General features: G+C 51.1%; 1 protein-coding gene across 10 annotated transcripts in view; it reads left to right on the top strand.

The window, feature by feature from the left end:
• The window catches only part of RIN2 (Ras and Rab interactor 2), a 199,029-nt gene that overhangs the window by 98,228 nt on the left and 83,784 nt on the right, over positions 1–17,017 (top strand). For 9 of the 10 annotated variants that reach the window (XM_072943698.1, XM_072943701.1, XM_072943700.1 and 6 more), the window contains one exon: positions 1,783–1,874. In XM_072943698.1, the coding sequence (XP_072799799.1) occupies positions 1,783–1,874 (92 nt within the window). Of the gene's footprint in view, positions 1–1,444; positions 1,583–1,782; positions 1,875–17,017 lie in introns of those variants that run through there. The other variant, XM_072943705.1, reaches the window with a different exon arrangement.

Genomic DNA, 17,017 nt, shown 5'->3' with positions numbered 1-17,017 from the left:
ACGCCTTGGCTCTGGCCGAGCTGCTCCTGAACTGCTGTGCGATGTCAGGTTCCTTGACGAGAAAGCTTCTGGAAGAAAAGAATTAACAGGCGTTACGTTTGGTTTCGAGGCGTGTACATTTTTTATGTGTGTGTTTCTGGGTGGAAACAGTCAATCATTTGCTCTCCAAGGTTACAGCGTGGTTCTTGTTCTGCTCTTTGTTCGGAAGGCAGCGCTGTGTTTTCCTCCTGGAGTCGCTCCAATACCCGGACTTTGCTAGTAAGTGATGGACTTCAAAGGGCTTGGAGCGGGGGCTCCTCCGTTCAGTGGCTGAGCCCGAGAACAGGAACCTCAGAGTCAGCAAGGGTCGCCTTGGAGAGCTCACCGTCTCCCCAGGCTTTTGGAACATTGACCTTCATCCCAGCGGGATGGCGGGTGGAAAGAATCACGGGGAAGACACCTGTGAACCTTTAAAGTGACCGGGCCATGGAGAAGTGACTAAAATGGGTGACGGCTCCGGAAGGAGGGGTGGCTGTGGCTGCATTCTTGTTTTCCTCGATGGAATTCCGCGGGCCCTCGCAGCCCACTGTGACTGTGAAAGGAGAGACGGATCGGGGCTGAAACGAGCCTCACCCCAGAGATCGCTGGTTACTGACGCCTGCAGTTCTCTGCAAAGTAATGATGCTTTTCCGCTTGTTGAAATGCCCCTCTGGTGCTGCTGGCTCTCTGTCCCCCGGCTAATAATGAAACAGCCTCAGCAAACTGGCAGCAGCTACTGTGACTTCGGTGGCTTCCCGCCCCATCCCTGCAGCTGAACCCCTTTTAATGTCCCCAGATGTGTTTTCCTTTCATGTTTCCTTGTTTGTCCTTGCACTGTGCTGGTCAGGATTGGACCAGCTACATCGCGCATGCTGTGTGGCCAGGAGGGCAGTTTTATAATTACTCTTGGTCCTGGAGGACGGTTCCGGGTCGCTCCCCGACGCATCCTCCAGGCACGCTGGGCAGGGCGAGGCCAGCTGCCTGGGTGTGCGTGTGTTTTTCTCAGAAGAGGACATTGAAGGTGTTGTAGCCAAGAGGGACGATTATTGGGTTTGAGACTCGAGTGAGGGAAATTCCAGGCCCAAATAGCCATGGTTATGATTCAGAATCCTATCAGGCCCTTAAATTCCCCTCCACGTTCCAAAGTCCACCCCCCTCCATGGGCCATCGTGGAGCTGTTTACACACTGTTTCTTACACAAACTGATCTCTGTAAACAGGAACACAGGGTTTCATTCCAGGCTTTGATTTCTAAAGAGAAAACAGGGATTGATTGCCAGCGCCCTTGTGTTGACCTTGCCTGGGGGGAGAGGGCTGGCATGGCTAATAATGACCTCATCCCATTCTTGCAGGATTTCCTGGGACCTGCAGGGCCTCATTCTTCCGCCACCCCTCTGTAATCAGCCACATTAAGTCCATGAGCTTTGGAGCAGATTACAGTGACATCTAAAGTTGTCCCTTTGGGACTTGAGCGTGAGGTCAAGCAAACACACAAAGCAATCGCTCTGCTTTCTGCAGGCCCGGAGACCTGCGTCAGCTGGAAAAGCGGGTGGTAGGGCCGTGAGGTGGGGCACAGTCTAGGAACCGTGCCGCCCGAGACAGGAAATGGGCCTGAAAGGAGATGGAAGGCTTGGGTGGGAAATACAGTGGCATTCAGTGGTTGATGGAAAAAGATCTTGGCAGGACTGTTGTTGTGAGTGTTCTGTGGCTTAGAAAGGAATTTCCTACAGGCTGGACTAACCATTTAAAATGTCTCTACCTTCAGGAGTCCCAGGCGTGCTGTGGAGCCCTGCTGGGGAGATGTCGGCTTGGACCATGGGCGCCCGCAGTCTGGACAAGCGAGGAAGTTTCTTTAAGGTAAAAGGAAGCCTCGGTTGGGGTGGCTCACGGGCAGCTTGCCCCCTGTGCCCAGCTGCCCCGAGAGCTGTGGATGCTGCGGACAGCGGCAGGGAGAAGCCTGGCCGGGAGACTTGCCCGAGCCCAGCTGTGCGCTGCTCTCGGGTTTCCCAGTAGGTGGGGGCTTCTGTGAGTCAGTGCTTCACAGCCCAGGACCCGGGCACCTGGAGATGCCACCCTCTGTGAGACGATCGCAGCCACCTCTCTTTGTCAGCTGCTCAGCAGGTCCTTTTTCAGCCGGTGGTTTTTGACGGGAGTGGACTTGGCATTGGGGTGAATCTGTGTAGGTGCCTGTGCTTCACACTTGGCTTGAGTGTGTGAGTCACTTAAGGGCTCATTGAAAAAAAGAGAGACCTGCACATTATTCCTGGGCCTCGCCCTAGACGGACTGGGTGTTTTTGCCTGTGTGTTTTATCAAACTCCTCCCACGATCAGGCTGCAGAGAACTGAGGAGCTTGGTGAAAACTGTGCTGCGTGTCTGTGCGCGGGCTGATGTCCGCGGGGCGCCTGGCGCGCGTGACGAGCTTCTCAGCGGGTGTTTTCCGTCCCCCGCGTGTGTATGTGGTTGAAATCCAGACTGGGCGAGCATGTCTGCTGTGCACTTGGGAATTAGTCTTCTTCTTAGGGCCTTTGCTTTGTGTCCTCTCACTCACCCTCAAAATAATGCAGACTCGTTGTTGAACATTTGGAAACTACCGAGTCACATAGAAGAGGAGAGACATGGAGGTAAAGTGTGCATTTGCACCTGTCGCCGGCAGGTGTTCGAACTCCAGGTCATTTCCTCAAAGGAGCGATGAAATCGGGGCCTCTGAACCTTATCGCTGAGGGAAACTGACGGTGTTTACTAACTGCCCCGCCTTGCTGGGCGGCAAGTACACACGAACTCACATTTACGTGCTTCCTGTTTCCAGGAGCCCAAACCTGACTTACTGTGTCAGTTCCGGGCTCCACAGATTCCATGGGAAGAGCTGGTTGGTAAAGCAAAGCCAAGTTCATGCTGGCAACTGCGGTCAAGGACGACATTGCCAGCACGCGGGCCTGTTGTGTCTGCGCAGGAGGAGGCCAGGAGGCATATTTGTAGGGTCTAGAGGTCCAGACCCAAATCCTTTAAGCTGCATTTTTCCAGACAGAGAATTACCTGGGTTTCAGCTGAGTTTGTGACATAATATAGTTGAGGACTGGTGGGTACAGCAAGCTAAGGGTCTGTAAGGGGTCTTGGCGAGTGAACCATTCTTAAGCTGTGTTCCCAGGTGAGAAGACTGTTTGCCAGGATCGACTGCTTTGTAGGAATTTCCTGCCGTGAACAGCGAAGTTATTTGTTGGTTTACAATCACTTCCTGGAAGAAATCGTTACGTTGTGTTGACACAGATGGTCTCGATTCCCAGTCCTAATAGTTAAGCTTTGTGAATGTATTTGTCTCTGTAACCCGCTGACTCGACTCCAATCAAAGCTGTGTAACGTCCGCCACCAGAGGCACAGGAGGCCCCCCTGCGCCCCCCCAAGCATCCTGTCTCCCAGGCACTAACCCGCCAGGCTCCTGACTCATCTCTGGTTCCTGGAGCCTGTCTTATGCTGAGATGCTCATTTCATCCTGGTCAAAGGGATGAACCCAAACCCCCCCCTTAACCCAAGGCACTGCCTGCATCAGCCTGAATATTGGCTAGTCCATAATTACCACCTTATGCTCAGGAAGTGCAGAGGGGCTAAGCTCACAGAGTAGTTAGATTTTAAAGTTCAAGCAAAAGGGGAAAATGGGGTAGAGTCGGAATGGCCTTGGAGATAATGCTCTTATGATGATGATGATTGTGATACAGGATTAGTGGTATCACTAGCAATAATAATAACTTTTATGGCAAAGGAGTTTTTAAAATTGAAGTAGAGTTGGCTTACAGTGTTGTGTCAGTTTCTGGTGCACAGCATAGTGATTCAGTTATACATGTATATATATGTTCCTTTTCGTATTCTTTTTCATTATAGGCCATTATAAGGCATTGAATATAGTTCCCTGTGCTGTACAGTAAGTCCTTGTTGTTTATCTGCTTTATATACAGTAGTGTGTATCTGCAAATTCAAAACTCCCAGTTTATCTATCCCCATCCCCTTCCCCCCCCCCACCCCTGGTAACTGTAAGTTTGTTCTCTGTAGGTCTGTGAGTCTGTATCTGTTTTGTAAATAAATTCATTTGCATCCTTTTCTTTAGGTTCCACATATGAGCAATTTTATATTGTATTTTTCTTTCTCTTTCTGGCTTACTTCACTTAGTATGACGATCTGTAGGTCCATCCATGTTGCTGCAGATGGCATTATTTCATTCTTTTTTATGACTGAGTAGTATTCCGTTGTATAAATATATCACAACTTTTTTATTCAGTTATGTGTTGATGGACATTTAGGTTGCTTCCATGTCTAGACTATTGTAAATGGTGTTGCTACAAACACTGGGGTGCATGTGTCTTTTTGAATTAGAGTTCCCTCTGGATATATGCCCAGGAGTGGGATTGCTGGATCATAGGGTAAGTTTATCTTTATTTTTTTGAGGAATCTCCATACTGTTTTCCATAAAGGCTGCACTCAACTACATTGCCAACAGTGTAGGAGGGTTCCCTTTTCTCCACACTCTTCCCAGCATTTGTCATTTGTGGACTTTTGATTGATGGCCATTCTGACTGCTGTGAGGTGATACCTCCTAGTTTTGATTTGCATTTCCCTGATAATTAATGATATTGAGCATTTTTCATGTGCCTATTGGCCATCTTATGCCTTCGTTGGAGAAATGCTTGTTTAGGTCTTCTGCCCATTTTGGGATTGGGTTGTTTGTTTTTTTGTTATTGAGTTGTATGAGCTGTTTGTATATTCTGGAAATTAAGCCCTTGGCAGCCTCATCGTTTGCAAATATTTTCTGCCATTCCGTAGGTTGTCTTTTTGTTTTGCTCCTGGTTTCCTTTGTTGTGCAAAAGTTTGTAAGTTTAGTTAGGTCCCATTTATTTATTTTTGCTTTTATTTCTATTGCCTGGGTAGGCTGCACTGGGAGAGCATTGCAGAGATGTATGTTAGAGAACGTTATGCCTACTTTTCTTCTAGGAGGTTTATAGTGTCTTTTCTTATGTTTAAGCACAACGACTATTCCTGTTATTATCAGTTATTCTGTACCCTCTAGGTACCAAGAGTAGGGTTTTTCTCATATTCCAGATACCATTTTATTTAATCCTTTTGATACATTTATGAAAGGGATGTTTATTATTATTCCCATTTTATAGATGATGAAACCAACACAGAGAGGTCATTTCTCGCTCAAGATTGCACAGCTGCTAATGAGCAAATCTAAGGTTTCATTCTGACTCCCAATCATGTATCCACAACTGCTATGATCTAGTTTCCTAGGAAACACAACACGCTCTTTCCTCGTTCACTGGGAAATGATCAGAGAAATGGATAATTTCCTACCCATTTCTAGAAAGGGCACTGGGGGGCCTGCCTAGCGTGCTCCCCACTGGGCGGCACCGAGGCCACAGTCCGTCCTGTGCCTGCCACAGGTCACCTCCCAGCACGTAGATTTTGTTTATGTGAAGGAGCTGATTCCTCAAGGGTGTCCCTGTGCCTGTGAAATTCCAATAAAGAGTATCTTCTCTGTAGGAAAAACAAATTACCTCTGAGAAGTTTTGAGGCAGGGGCCGTGCTGGACCCAGGACAACCTACTGCTAAGTCCAGTGTGGCCAGTTTTTCCTGCCATCTTGGGAAAAATCGTTGTGTATTTTTTTTTCTGTTTTTTTTCAGTTGAGTAACAGGCAGTTAGATCACTTGTATTTCTGGGCCATGTCCTAGGAAAGAACCAGTCGAACAGAAGGTGAGAGGCTGCTTGAACCCACTGAGGGCAGGTCTGCTTCCTCCCTCTCGAGTCAAATGCCCTCGAGGAAAATGTGTGCGAAGTGGCCGGTTTGTCACTTGACGGTGCTGGGTTTGGGGGGAGGGGGCTGTCTGTTTGCTTGTTTGCAGAGCTTAGATTGTTCTGTTTACCTAAGTTAGATGCTCCAGGTCCACGATGTGGTTGCTCTGCTTCTTCCTCTCCTCTTCGATGTAGACGTTGCTGTTCCTCACTATGAAGATTTCATAATTGGTTATTATGGAATAATAGTATTAGTTACTGTAATATCAAGTAAATAATATTATTCCTTGTTATGAATTATTCTATAATTTGGGTGTGCAGTTATCTGCAAGGATGAAGTCCAGTGCCATTTGGATGTTTAATACCGACTTTTTGGAAGTTTGTTATAAAAATGCCAGGGTAGAGCTCGGTTGCTGAGCTGGTTGTCGCTCAGCACAGCCTGGGACCTGCTGGCTCTACCTTCACTTTATTTTCATTCACATCAGCTGAGCACCTGGGACCAGCCAGGCTCTGTACTAGGTGCCAGGGAGGGACAAACTGGAAGCCATCCCAGGTTTCGCAGGGCTTTCCGTCTGGTACCAAAGGAGGGTATTAATCACATATAATATTAGACACATAATAATAAATCATAAGAGAAAACAGGGCTTCATGTGAGAAGCCAAAGGACTCTGAGGACATGTAACCTAAGGGGGGCCCGGAGCAGTCTCTCCCGAGGAAGTGGCCTCGGCTGGATGGCTGGGCTTCGTCTGGGGACTCGGAGGGACCGCCCTGTGCTCCCACAGGGCTGCCCTCCACCCACACCGGCGATGCCCTATGTCCTGCTGGAACCCCTTCGTGAAGCGTGGGAGCTCGTGGTTACGGTCCTGGCTCCCGGCTGAATTCCGCATGCTCGTGATCCCTCTCGGTCATTAGGGCTCATGTGATTTTGTGTAAAGCCTAGATAATTGGAAAGCGATCACCAGACCTCATTTCAGCATTGTCTTCCCCCATCCAGTGTGTGTTTTCAAACCAGAGCTGCCAACCACTGGAAGCGAGCCTTGATCTGTGGCTTCCGTCTTTCCTGGCTTGTGGACATGACTCAGACCAGTTGTAGAACGCGAGGGTCCTGGATAACGCGGAAGGCCTGAGCATTCCGGGTGCCCGAGGAGGCCCTGTGGTTACTGTGCCTGTGGGATCCTGGAAGCCTGGCCACAGAAATCCTGTGTGGGACAAACATGGTCCACCGCCCTTCCCAGCGTCGTCGCTAATGGTCCTCCGCCACCTGTGAGACTCGGCGTCTTCCTCCCCGCAGGGTCTCTGTGAAAGCACATGGGGGCAGCGGGTGATGCCCTGGACATGGCGGCAGGGTCACCTACAGCTGGCAGACGTCAGGGGCGTGTCGTGTGAAGGAGACTGTAAGAAGCACATCCTCTAGGCTGGAGGAGGTCCAGGTGGTCCAGGCCGTCATCATTGATCCCTCCTTTTCCTGGATTCCACGGTTTCCCAAGCCACCCCATCCCCCTCCCCATCCGGGTGCCCAGTGCTGGCACATCCCCCTCAGGTCTTCAAAGTCCACCCCCTCCTTCCTGTTCCCACACCCACCTCCCTACTTAGGGTCTCTTTCTTTCATTTGAGGGCCCGACAGATGGTGATGCTCATAACCTGTCTGCAGCACCTCTGATCCTGGTTGGTGGGTTGGTTGGTTCCTCCCAAACCACCCCACCCGTCCGCATGGCCTACTTACAGACCCTCGGCTCCATGTTGCTCCTGGGAGCAGGTCTGCAGCTCTTCACCTGGACGTGAGAGGACTTTCAGGCTGTGCTTCCACGTTCAACTCTTCTTCCTGGTCCTGCCCCCGTGCCCTCCTGGATCAGCTCCTGTGACCCAAACCTGCTGATGCCCCCACCCCAGTTGCTGCCCTCCTCCCCTCCCCGCACCTTCCCCACCAGGCTCCCGGGTGCCCTTCCAGGCTGGCTAGACCCCCTCTGGGCATTGACGGTGGCGCTCACTTGGGCTGAGCTGGGGTCTGCCTGGTGGGAAGAGTGTTACGTTGGCCCCAAGGTAGTGCCAAGAAGTCAGCCTCCATCACAGCGCAGTCTCTGCCAGAGGCTTTTGTTCTGTCTTTTGTGGCCACGTCCCGGACCCTGAGGGGGAATCCTCTCGTAGTAGAGGATGACGCCAAAAGAGGACCAGTGTGACCACCCCTACCCCAGCAACCCCAGGCCAGCCTGCCCTCACTGCCTTGTATTCTGTTCATCAGAAGCCAGGCAAGCTGTGCAGCCCTCTCTGAAGGGATGTCATTCGAGGGTGTGAATGCTGGGATGCAGGGCCCCGGAGGACCACAACATAGAGAAACAGTCTGTTCACAAGTATTGTGAGGCTGAAAGAAAGTGCACCAGAGGGCTGGCTCTGGCCTGAGGGCCGTCAGTGGGAGCTCCTGAGTAGCTGGCGGGGGGATGAGCTCAGCGTGTGGAAAGCTCAGCCTCCCAACCTGCTGGCCCCCGGGAGGCTCCACGGTGTGCGTGGGAGGCAGGTGCCCGCTTCTCTTTCTCTTGGGGACCTCGTGTTCAGCAGCGATGGAGCCTGAGTTCCAGCCGAGCCCTGGTGGCCTGAGGGAAATCGGGGAAACGGGCGGCAAGTTTCTCCAAGGCTTAAGACGGTGCCACGGGTCAGCCCGAGGTCTCCAGAGGACACGGGGACCTTAAGGTGTAGAGATGCCTTCTTCCCTTTTCAGGAATAGCTTCTTACTGTTAGCAGATGAGATGCCGGGAGCCCGCTGTCCCAGAGAAAAAGGTGTCAAGGGAGGAACTAGTGTGGGACAGAGTCTTTTTTCTCCTTTGTCTTACCTTCTAAAAAGGAGAATGGCCTGTGCAAAAATCTCTCTCCCACTTTCCTGTAATTCTTTTGCATTAGCAATAGAATGTCAAACGATATCATCAGTCATTCACAACTTAGTATAAACTAGGGCTTTCTGAACTCCTAGCTGAGATCAGCCTTGAGAAGAAGTTTGAGTTCATGTATGTGGAGGAAAGGTTGGAAAAAGGTAAACTGGGGTCTCTGAGGGAAAGACAGGACTCAGGGGCCCACTGTGGGTGGATCCAGTGGCATGGGCACCAGTCAGCCATGGTGGGAGGGTGTCAGGCAGTAGTAGGTGAAGATACAGATAAACACATCTTCTAGACGGTTTCCAGCACCATTGCCCGGAACCTGGGGGCTGTGTTGGTCCACTTGGGCCCTTTATTAGAACACATCTTCCTTCACCACTAAAAGAAAACTTTCTCTGCTCACAACACTTTTGACACCAAATGTGCAAACTTTTTCCACACCAACCACTTCTCCAGTTCTCTGTGAATGCCAGTGGGGTGTCCTACAATTTGATTCAATTCTGACTATACGTAGTCAACACAGACCCCCCCATCCTCTAAGTTAAGGGGTCAGTCCCACAAGACTGCCCCCCACTTCAGTCTGCAAGGAGTGGGTTTCCAGGTCACCCACACTTATGTTCAGCCTGTCCTCAGGTTCTGTACAGGCAGATCTCAGAGATACTATGGGTTCAGTTCCAGATCACTGCAATAAAGCAAATATTGCAGTAAAGCAAGTGACACCAGTTTTTGGTTTTTCAGTGCATGGAAGTTATATTTACTCTATTCTGTAGTCTGTTAAGTGTGCGATAGCATTATGACTGACAAAAATGCACACATCTTAATTTCAAAATGCTTTATTGCTGGAATACCACTCAGCCATAAGAAAGAATGAAATAATGCCATTTGCAGGAACATGGATGGACTTAGAGATGATCCTATTAAGTGAAGTAAGTCAGGCAGAGAAAGACAAATGTCATATGAAATCATTATATGCAGAATCTGAAATGATACAAGTGAACTTACTTACTTAATAGCAACAGGCTCATAGACATAGAAAGCAACATAGTTATCAAAAGGGATAGGGGATGGGGGAGGGATAAATCAGGAGTTTGGGATTAGCAGGTACCAACTGCTGTATATAAAATAGGTAAACAACAAGGCCCTACTGGAGAGCACAGGAACTCTTTTCAGTGCCCTGTAATAAACCAAAATGGAAAAGAATATATAAATGTATAACTGAATCACTTTGTTGTACTCCAGAAACTAACACAATACTGTAAATCAATTCTACTTCAATTAAAACAAAAAAAAAACCTTATTGCTACGTTTTGCAAACCATTGTCTGAGCCTTCAGGGAGTCATCATTTTGCCATCGTAACATCAAAGATCACTGGGCATAGATTACTGTAACCAATATAGTAAGAATAAAACGTTTGAAATAAATATCGCAAGAAATACCAAAATGTGACAGAGACACGAAGTGAGCAAGTACTGTTGGAAAAATGGCACCGATGGATTTGCTGGATGCAGGGTTGCCACAAACTTCCAATTTGTTAAAAAAAAAAAAAAGCTGTATGGGCAAAGCGCAATAAAAGCGCAACAAAACAAGGTCTGCCTATAATTTGCTACAAGTCATAGAACTCAGGGAAACACTTTATTTACTGTTGCCAGTGTGTTATGTTAATGAGGACTTTATAAAGGATACAGATGAACAGCCAGACGAAGAAGTGCATCTGGTAAGATCTGTAAGGGTCTCGAGCAGAGGAGCGTCTGTCCCTGTGGAGTTCGGTGTGTCACCCTCTCAACTTTACCAACCGTAAGCTCTCCAACCCCACCATTTGGGGTCTTCATGGAGACCATCACGTTGGCGTGATTGATCGTTGGCCACGGGGGCCTGGCTCAGCACCAGCCCCCCTCCCTTCCCAGTGGTGGGTCTGACCTCGGGGCTGGTTCCCCAGGTGGCCAGCCCCCATCCTGAAGCCTTCCCGGGGGCTTCCAGGCAGCAGTCATCACTGACTTAAACTCAGGCACGACTGAAGGGGATCTGCCATGAGTGACAAGATGCTTTCAGCATGGCTACCACTCAGGATTGTCCAAGAGTCTTCAGAGCCGGGGCAAAGACCGATTATGTATTTCTCACGATGCCCCAGGCTCAGGCAGGACAGGGGTGGTGGAGTAAGACAGACCCGGCTCTTCCCAGTTCTATTACCTACTTCCTGCGTGACTTTGAGCGACTTATCTCAACTCTCTGGGCCTGTTTCCTCATCTGGAAATTGAGAATAAATGCACCTCCCTCCCTCCTAAGGCTCCTGTTGCACGAACTCAACAAGGCACCCCTAGGAAGCTCTCAGTGCTTGGTACGTAATCGTGGTTCAGAGGTCGAGGGGCCCCTGAGCGCCGGGCTCTGCACCTGGCCGGGCTGCGTCCCGCTGTGAACTGGCACTGGTGCATTTGGGGTGTGGGTTACTCTGCAGGGAGCAGACTCCCCTTGAGCCAGGTGAAGTGCAGCCGGCCGGGGGAAGGTGTTGCCCTCCATGTCCATTTGCTCGGCTGTTAAGTAAGGGGCTCCCACAGGGAGGATTTCCTTCCCTGAATTCATGGGTAAGAATCCTGCGTGTTCTTGTTAAATTCCCAGGCCCGTCCCACACCCACTGAATCAGAACCTCCGAGGGAGGGAACAGAAGCCTTTGGCGTTAACCAGGACCCGGGTGGTTTCTGTCGTAGGAGAGGCGGGACAGCACCGATTAACCAGGCGGCCCGTCAAGGTGAGATACTTGAGTCTGTCTCTGCATTTGCCTGCAGTTAGGAGGTAACTGACACATGACACGTGGTCCCCGGACAGGCAGCACTGGCGTCACCCGGCGTCTGTTAACAAGGCGGCCTCCACCAGTGGTTCCAGCGGCCGCTTCACCTGGGAACTTCTTAGAAATACAGATTCTTGGATTCCACCCCAGACCTAGAGAATCAGATGCTGGTGGTGGGGCCTGCAGTCTGTGTTTTAACAGGCCTGCTGGGGGAGTCAGGTTTGGGAAACGCTGCTCTGTGCTGTGGACCTGAGTGAATGAACAGGACGATGCAGAATGCCCAGAAGTGCCTGCCTTCTGGACCTGGCTTCCGTCCCCGTCTGGAAAATGCCGTGACATCACCTTCCCAGCGGGGTTGTGAGCTCAGCACTTGGATGACCTCACTCCCTGTCTCTCTCTCTGGAAGCCTCAGTGTTACTGCCACCATCTGATAAGGTGTTCTGTTTTTTCCTGTTTTCCCGCTACACGCCCACGTTTTATTTGCTCTCTCAAAGGCGGCTGCGCAGAGACGCGGGGGCGGGCCTCAGAGGCAGGACGACCCACCTGCCCGGAACCCTGTAATGGGCAGAAAACCGCCCGCCTGCCGCCGACACCTGCCCGCAGGTGCGCGGGCAGCCTCTGAGCCAAGACGCAGGGGTGCGGGCTCCTCCCCTCTCCAGGGAAGCCCTGGGGGAAGTGACCTCTCAAACTCTATGTTGGTCTGCACTGCTGTTTGCCAAAGCAGCAGAAGAACAAATGGAGCAACGCATCTTTGCTGAATGCCTGGCGTTTTGGCAAAACTCCCTGTCTTGGTGCCACGCCATGTGTGCCGCCCAGCCTTCCTCCTGTTCAACTCCTTTTCAAAATTTATGTTTAATTTCACAAACACTCTTCCAGGCCTTGTTCCGAGCACTTTAAACCCATGGATTTATTTAATCCCCCCACTGCCATGAGGCCCACTGTGCATGACAGGCGAGGAAGCTGACACCTGGAGGTGGTGAAACTTGCCCAGAGTCACACCATGTGTCAGTTCTGTGGTCACAGTACTTCAGCTTGGAAGGAATTTCATAGAGATAGGACCTGAGACCCTTGAGGTCTTAAAATAAGTTTGGTTTTTTGAAACTGAATTATAGTGATTTACAAGGGTGTGTTAGTTTCAGGCATGCAGCATAGTGATTCAGTGATACATATGTATATTCTTTTTCATATTATTTTTCATTATAGGTTATTACAAGATAGTGAACATAGTTCTCTGTGCTCTACAGTAGGACCTTGTTGTTTATCTATTCTGTACATAGTAGTTAGTATCTGCTAATTCCAAACTCCTAATTTATCCGTCCCCTCTCTTTCGCCCTGGTAACCGTAAGTTTGTTTTCTATGTCTGTGAGTCTCTTTATGGTTTATAAATAAGTTCATTTGCGTCATGTTTTTAGATTCCACGTAGAAGTGATGTCATGTGGTGTTTGTCTTTCTCTGGCTGACTTATGCTCATCTCCAGGTCCATCCATGTTGCTGCGAATGGCACTATTTCCTTCTTTTTGTGCCTGAGTAGTATTCCACTGTATATAGATATACCACGACTTCTTTATCCAGTCATCTGTCGATGGGCACTTAGGTTGCTTCCTTGTCTTAGTTATTGTAAATAGTGCTGCTGTGAGCATTGGGGTGCAGGGGTCTTTGAATTAGAGTTTCCCCTGGACATACACCCAGGAGTGGGGTTGCTGGACCACAGGGTAACTCTACTTTTAGCTCTTTAAGGAATCGACGGTGGCCGCACCAAACTGCACCCCCACCGGCAGTGCAGGAGGGCTCCCTTTGCTCCACGCCCTCTCCAGCGTCTGTCATTTGTGGGCTTTTTGGTGACGGTCATCCTGGCCGTGGGAGGTGACGGCTCACTGCAGGTTTGACTTGCGTCTCTCTGGCTTAAAGTGCCGGTGCTGTGCCTCGGCCAGCTCTGAGGTGTGGCCCCTCCTCCCACCTCCTCCTGCCGTGGGCTCTGCGTTGGGTGCTGGTTAACTGAGATGTGAGCCTGACTCCACTTTCCCCGCTCCTCGCCCACAGCCTGTCCTCACTGGCCACCCACCGCTGTCCCTTTTCCCAGGGCCATCTTTCAGAGTTTCCTGCCTCAGAAAGTAGGGGTTGTTCTTCTCCAAGACCCCAAGAGCACAACCCCCGTCAGAGTCAGGTTCTACTAGCTTGCTGCAGCCACGGAGAACACCCTAGAAGAGCCGCGGGGCGGGGGCCCTCTGTAGGAGGGAGTTGAGAGGGGCCTAGTACAGGATTTGGGCTAATTCTAAGGAAGGAAGGGTTGCAGATTTGGCAAATGGAAATACAGGACACCCAGCTGAATGTGAATTTCAGATATAGCATAAGTACATCCCATGTGATGTTTGGGACATACTTATACTAAAAAGTTATTCATTGTTTGCCTAAAAGTCAGATGTAACTGGGCTTCCTGTCTTTTATCTGGCAGCCCTGAAGGAGGATTTGAGTGTCATCTGGAAGCAAGGGCAGTTCAGTGACTGGGCGCTTAGTAACTTTTACCCGGCGGGCCAAAGGAATAAAGGGTACTGAGGCATCAGTGGTCCAGATGCAGCCGACACTGTGTGTCAGAAGAGGGGGCCATTCAGTCATTTCTCTGGTTTGACGGTCTGTCTTCTGTCTCGTTTCCGACGCGGCCCCCGCTGCCTTGTTGAATTGGTGCGTTGACCTTCTGTGTGTGATCTTTACGTTCAGGCAGGAGCTTGGCCGTTCTCAGTCAACTTACCGATTCGGGGCTTGTTTCAGAGTCTCCTGAGATGCTGATGGCTGAAGATGCGGGTCCTCAGGGGTCTGGTCCAGGGCAGCCAGTCCAGGCCAGGCCGTGGGCTCTCTGGAAGTGCTTTGGACTGTTACAACTTGAGTCTGGGTGCAGCTGGCTGGCTTCCTATCACTCACAGCCAGGCAGCTTCCACAGCAAAGAATTATCTGGCCCCGAATTTCATTGTGTTGATGTTGAAAAAGTCCTGGCCTGCAACATCAATTGGGAAATAAGCCGTTGCTGAGGCCTCTCTGTCTCTGGGGCTTTCCAGAAGTAAAGAAAATGAAAGCAAGAAAAGTGTGTGCACAATTGGCCCCCACTGTCCTGCATTTGTACTGCCTGAGACTCGGTACTGACCTGGCCATCAGTAGTAGGTGTTTGATAAATATGCTGAATGAATGAAAAAGTGTGTGACTCATGTATTGGTGTTTACAAATACATTGTTCATTTCTTCAGCCTGTGTGTGTTCAGCACCTGCGGTGGCAGGGGCTTTCCTGGGCACTGTGATGCGGCGATGGAGGACGCAGGTAACAATTAGAGAAACCTGAGCCTGAAGGATGGATGGGCGGGAGGAGCCGGGCTGCCCGCGGGGCTGAGTGCGGAGGGCGTCTCGAGGAGCTGACCTTTAAGCTGAACTCGGCAGCAGAGGAAGAGGGGAGGGAAGAGCGTTTCCAGACGAGAGAGGCACGCGCACAAGCTGGGAGTGGGGTCTGAGGCTCTGAACGCAGAGCAGGGTGTGGGTGGGGGGGAGAGGGGCTGGCATGAGAGAGGGCGGGAGGGAAGCAGGGGCCAGTCGCACTGGGATTCATTCTGAGCGCAGTGAAGCCATGAGAGGTTTGAAGAAGGATGTGACATGCTCCAACACGTGTGTAGCCCCGGGAAGGCTTGGCATCGGCTCCTGGTCTCTCATCCATCAACCGAGGAGACCAAAGTGCGTTCAGATCTTCCCTGGTACCTGCCCGTACCCCGAAGGACACACAGCGGGCCCCCAACCTAGCACAGCCCTGCCAGCTTGCTCACCCACCTGCACCGTGTCCATGTGTCCCCAGGCCACTCTCTCAAAACTCCTCCCCAGTCTCCCCGTCATCTCCGATTTGCTCTCCCTCGCCCTCCACCTCCTCATCTTTCAGGCACAGTCATCTCGGTCCATCTGGAGTTGTGGGCTTCTTGTTTTCCTTCTCGGCACCTTCTCAGAACCGGCCCTGCAGACATGGTGCTGGAGCCGGCTGCCCACCTGGAAGGCAAGGTGGGGAGGAAGGGCGGGAAGTCTGGGTGATGATTTGTGGTTCAGGCCCACCCCAGGGTTTTTGAAGTAACTTCTCTACCTGAAATAGGCGGAGTGGGCTAGAGGGAGCCGTCGAGGGAACGGGACAGTCCCTTGGGACAGAGTCAGCAAACGGCCATGCTCAGGCCAGACGCTGCCAGTAGCCGTCTTTGTGGTGGGGACACAGCCACACCTGATCACGGCGGTGTTGTCCACGGCAGTGGGGCCACACTGTCCAGCAGGCCACACAGCCTGATACACCTGCCCCCATGGAAAGAGTTTGCTGACTGACCCCTGACGCGGGGGATAAGTGCATTTTGCTGCTGAACTCTCAAAGGCAGTCTTGAGTGTGGGCAGTTGCATCTCCAGTTTACAACAGAGCACCTGCCAGGGCCACCAGGGGCATGGGCTCTGAGGCCCTGGCCCATTCTCTTTCCCAAGCCACAGCCCCTGCCTCTGTGGGTCATCAGAAGTAGTCAGAGTCACTACCCCAGAGTGCTCAGCCTCAGATGCTGAGGGCCAGGTGCATACTGTAAGCCAGCAGAGCCCAGCCAGGTGGAAGTAGATAGACGACAGCTGACCCTTGGCCTCAGTATTGGAGCACGCTAGAGAGTGGCGGGGACTGTGGCAACTGGAGAGCAGATATCCCATCTAAAGAGGGTGACATGGGAGGTGTCGGTGGTGGAGCACATGCTTGGCATGCACAAGGTCCTGCGTTCAATCCCCAGTACCTCCATTAAAAAAAATTAAAGAGAGTGATATCACCATGGCCCAGGGTTTTTCAATTTCAAGAAGCTAGAAACCTAGATTGGTATGTAAACCTCCTGATTATGTTTGCACAAACTATCATTATGTTTAAATGCTGGAACCATTTTAGTTATAAAGGACAGGACACGCCCATGTGGGCAAGTCGGACAAAACATAGCTGAGTGTGTCCAGAGGCCTCCAGGGACCTCTGATGTGTGACATCCACCTGGATCATTTGGAGTGACTATCAAAGCCTTTCGTGGGGAGGGTGGGTCCTCAAGGCAGCTGGGAGTTGCCCTGGGTTCTCACCAGGGAAGCCCCTGTACCAGCCTTGAGCCCTGGCTTCTGGGCAAGCCTTCAGCAGGACACTGAGAGCAATTACACACTCCATTTATCTGCAGAGGGAAGGATGCACCCTGGAGCCAAAGAGGAAACCGAGAAGCAGGAAGGCTGAGCTTGAGGTTGGGGTGGGCGGAGTGGGGACAATGTTCCGGGCAAGCCCCAGAGTCTGAGATGAAGCTGGGAGAGTCATCCCAGGGACAGCCAACGGGGATTGGCAGCCTCCTCAGACATGATACAGCCTAACGTTACTTTCAGTGCATCAGAGACGTGCGCGCTCCTGGGGAAATACTGATGGGAAGGTCATGGCTTTGGAGTCTGAGGACCTTGGCTGCCAAGCCCTGTTGCTCCATTACCAGCCATATGATGTAGGACACACTCTCTGAGCCTCAGTTTCCTCATCTGTGAAATGGGATCACGAAACGCCCTGGACTTGTCACTCCA

The sequence above is a fragment of the Vicugna pacos genome, chromosome 19 (assembly GCF_048564905.1).
Source record: "Vicugna pacos chromosome 19, VicPac4, whole genome shotgun sequence".
NCBI lineage: Eukaryota > Metazoa > Chordata > Mammalia > Artiodactyla > Camelidae > Vicugna > Vicugna pacos.
This window is presented reverse-complemented; position numbering and strand designations above follow the sequence as displayed.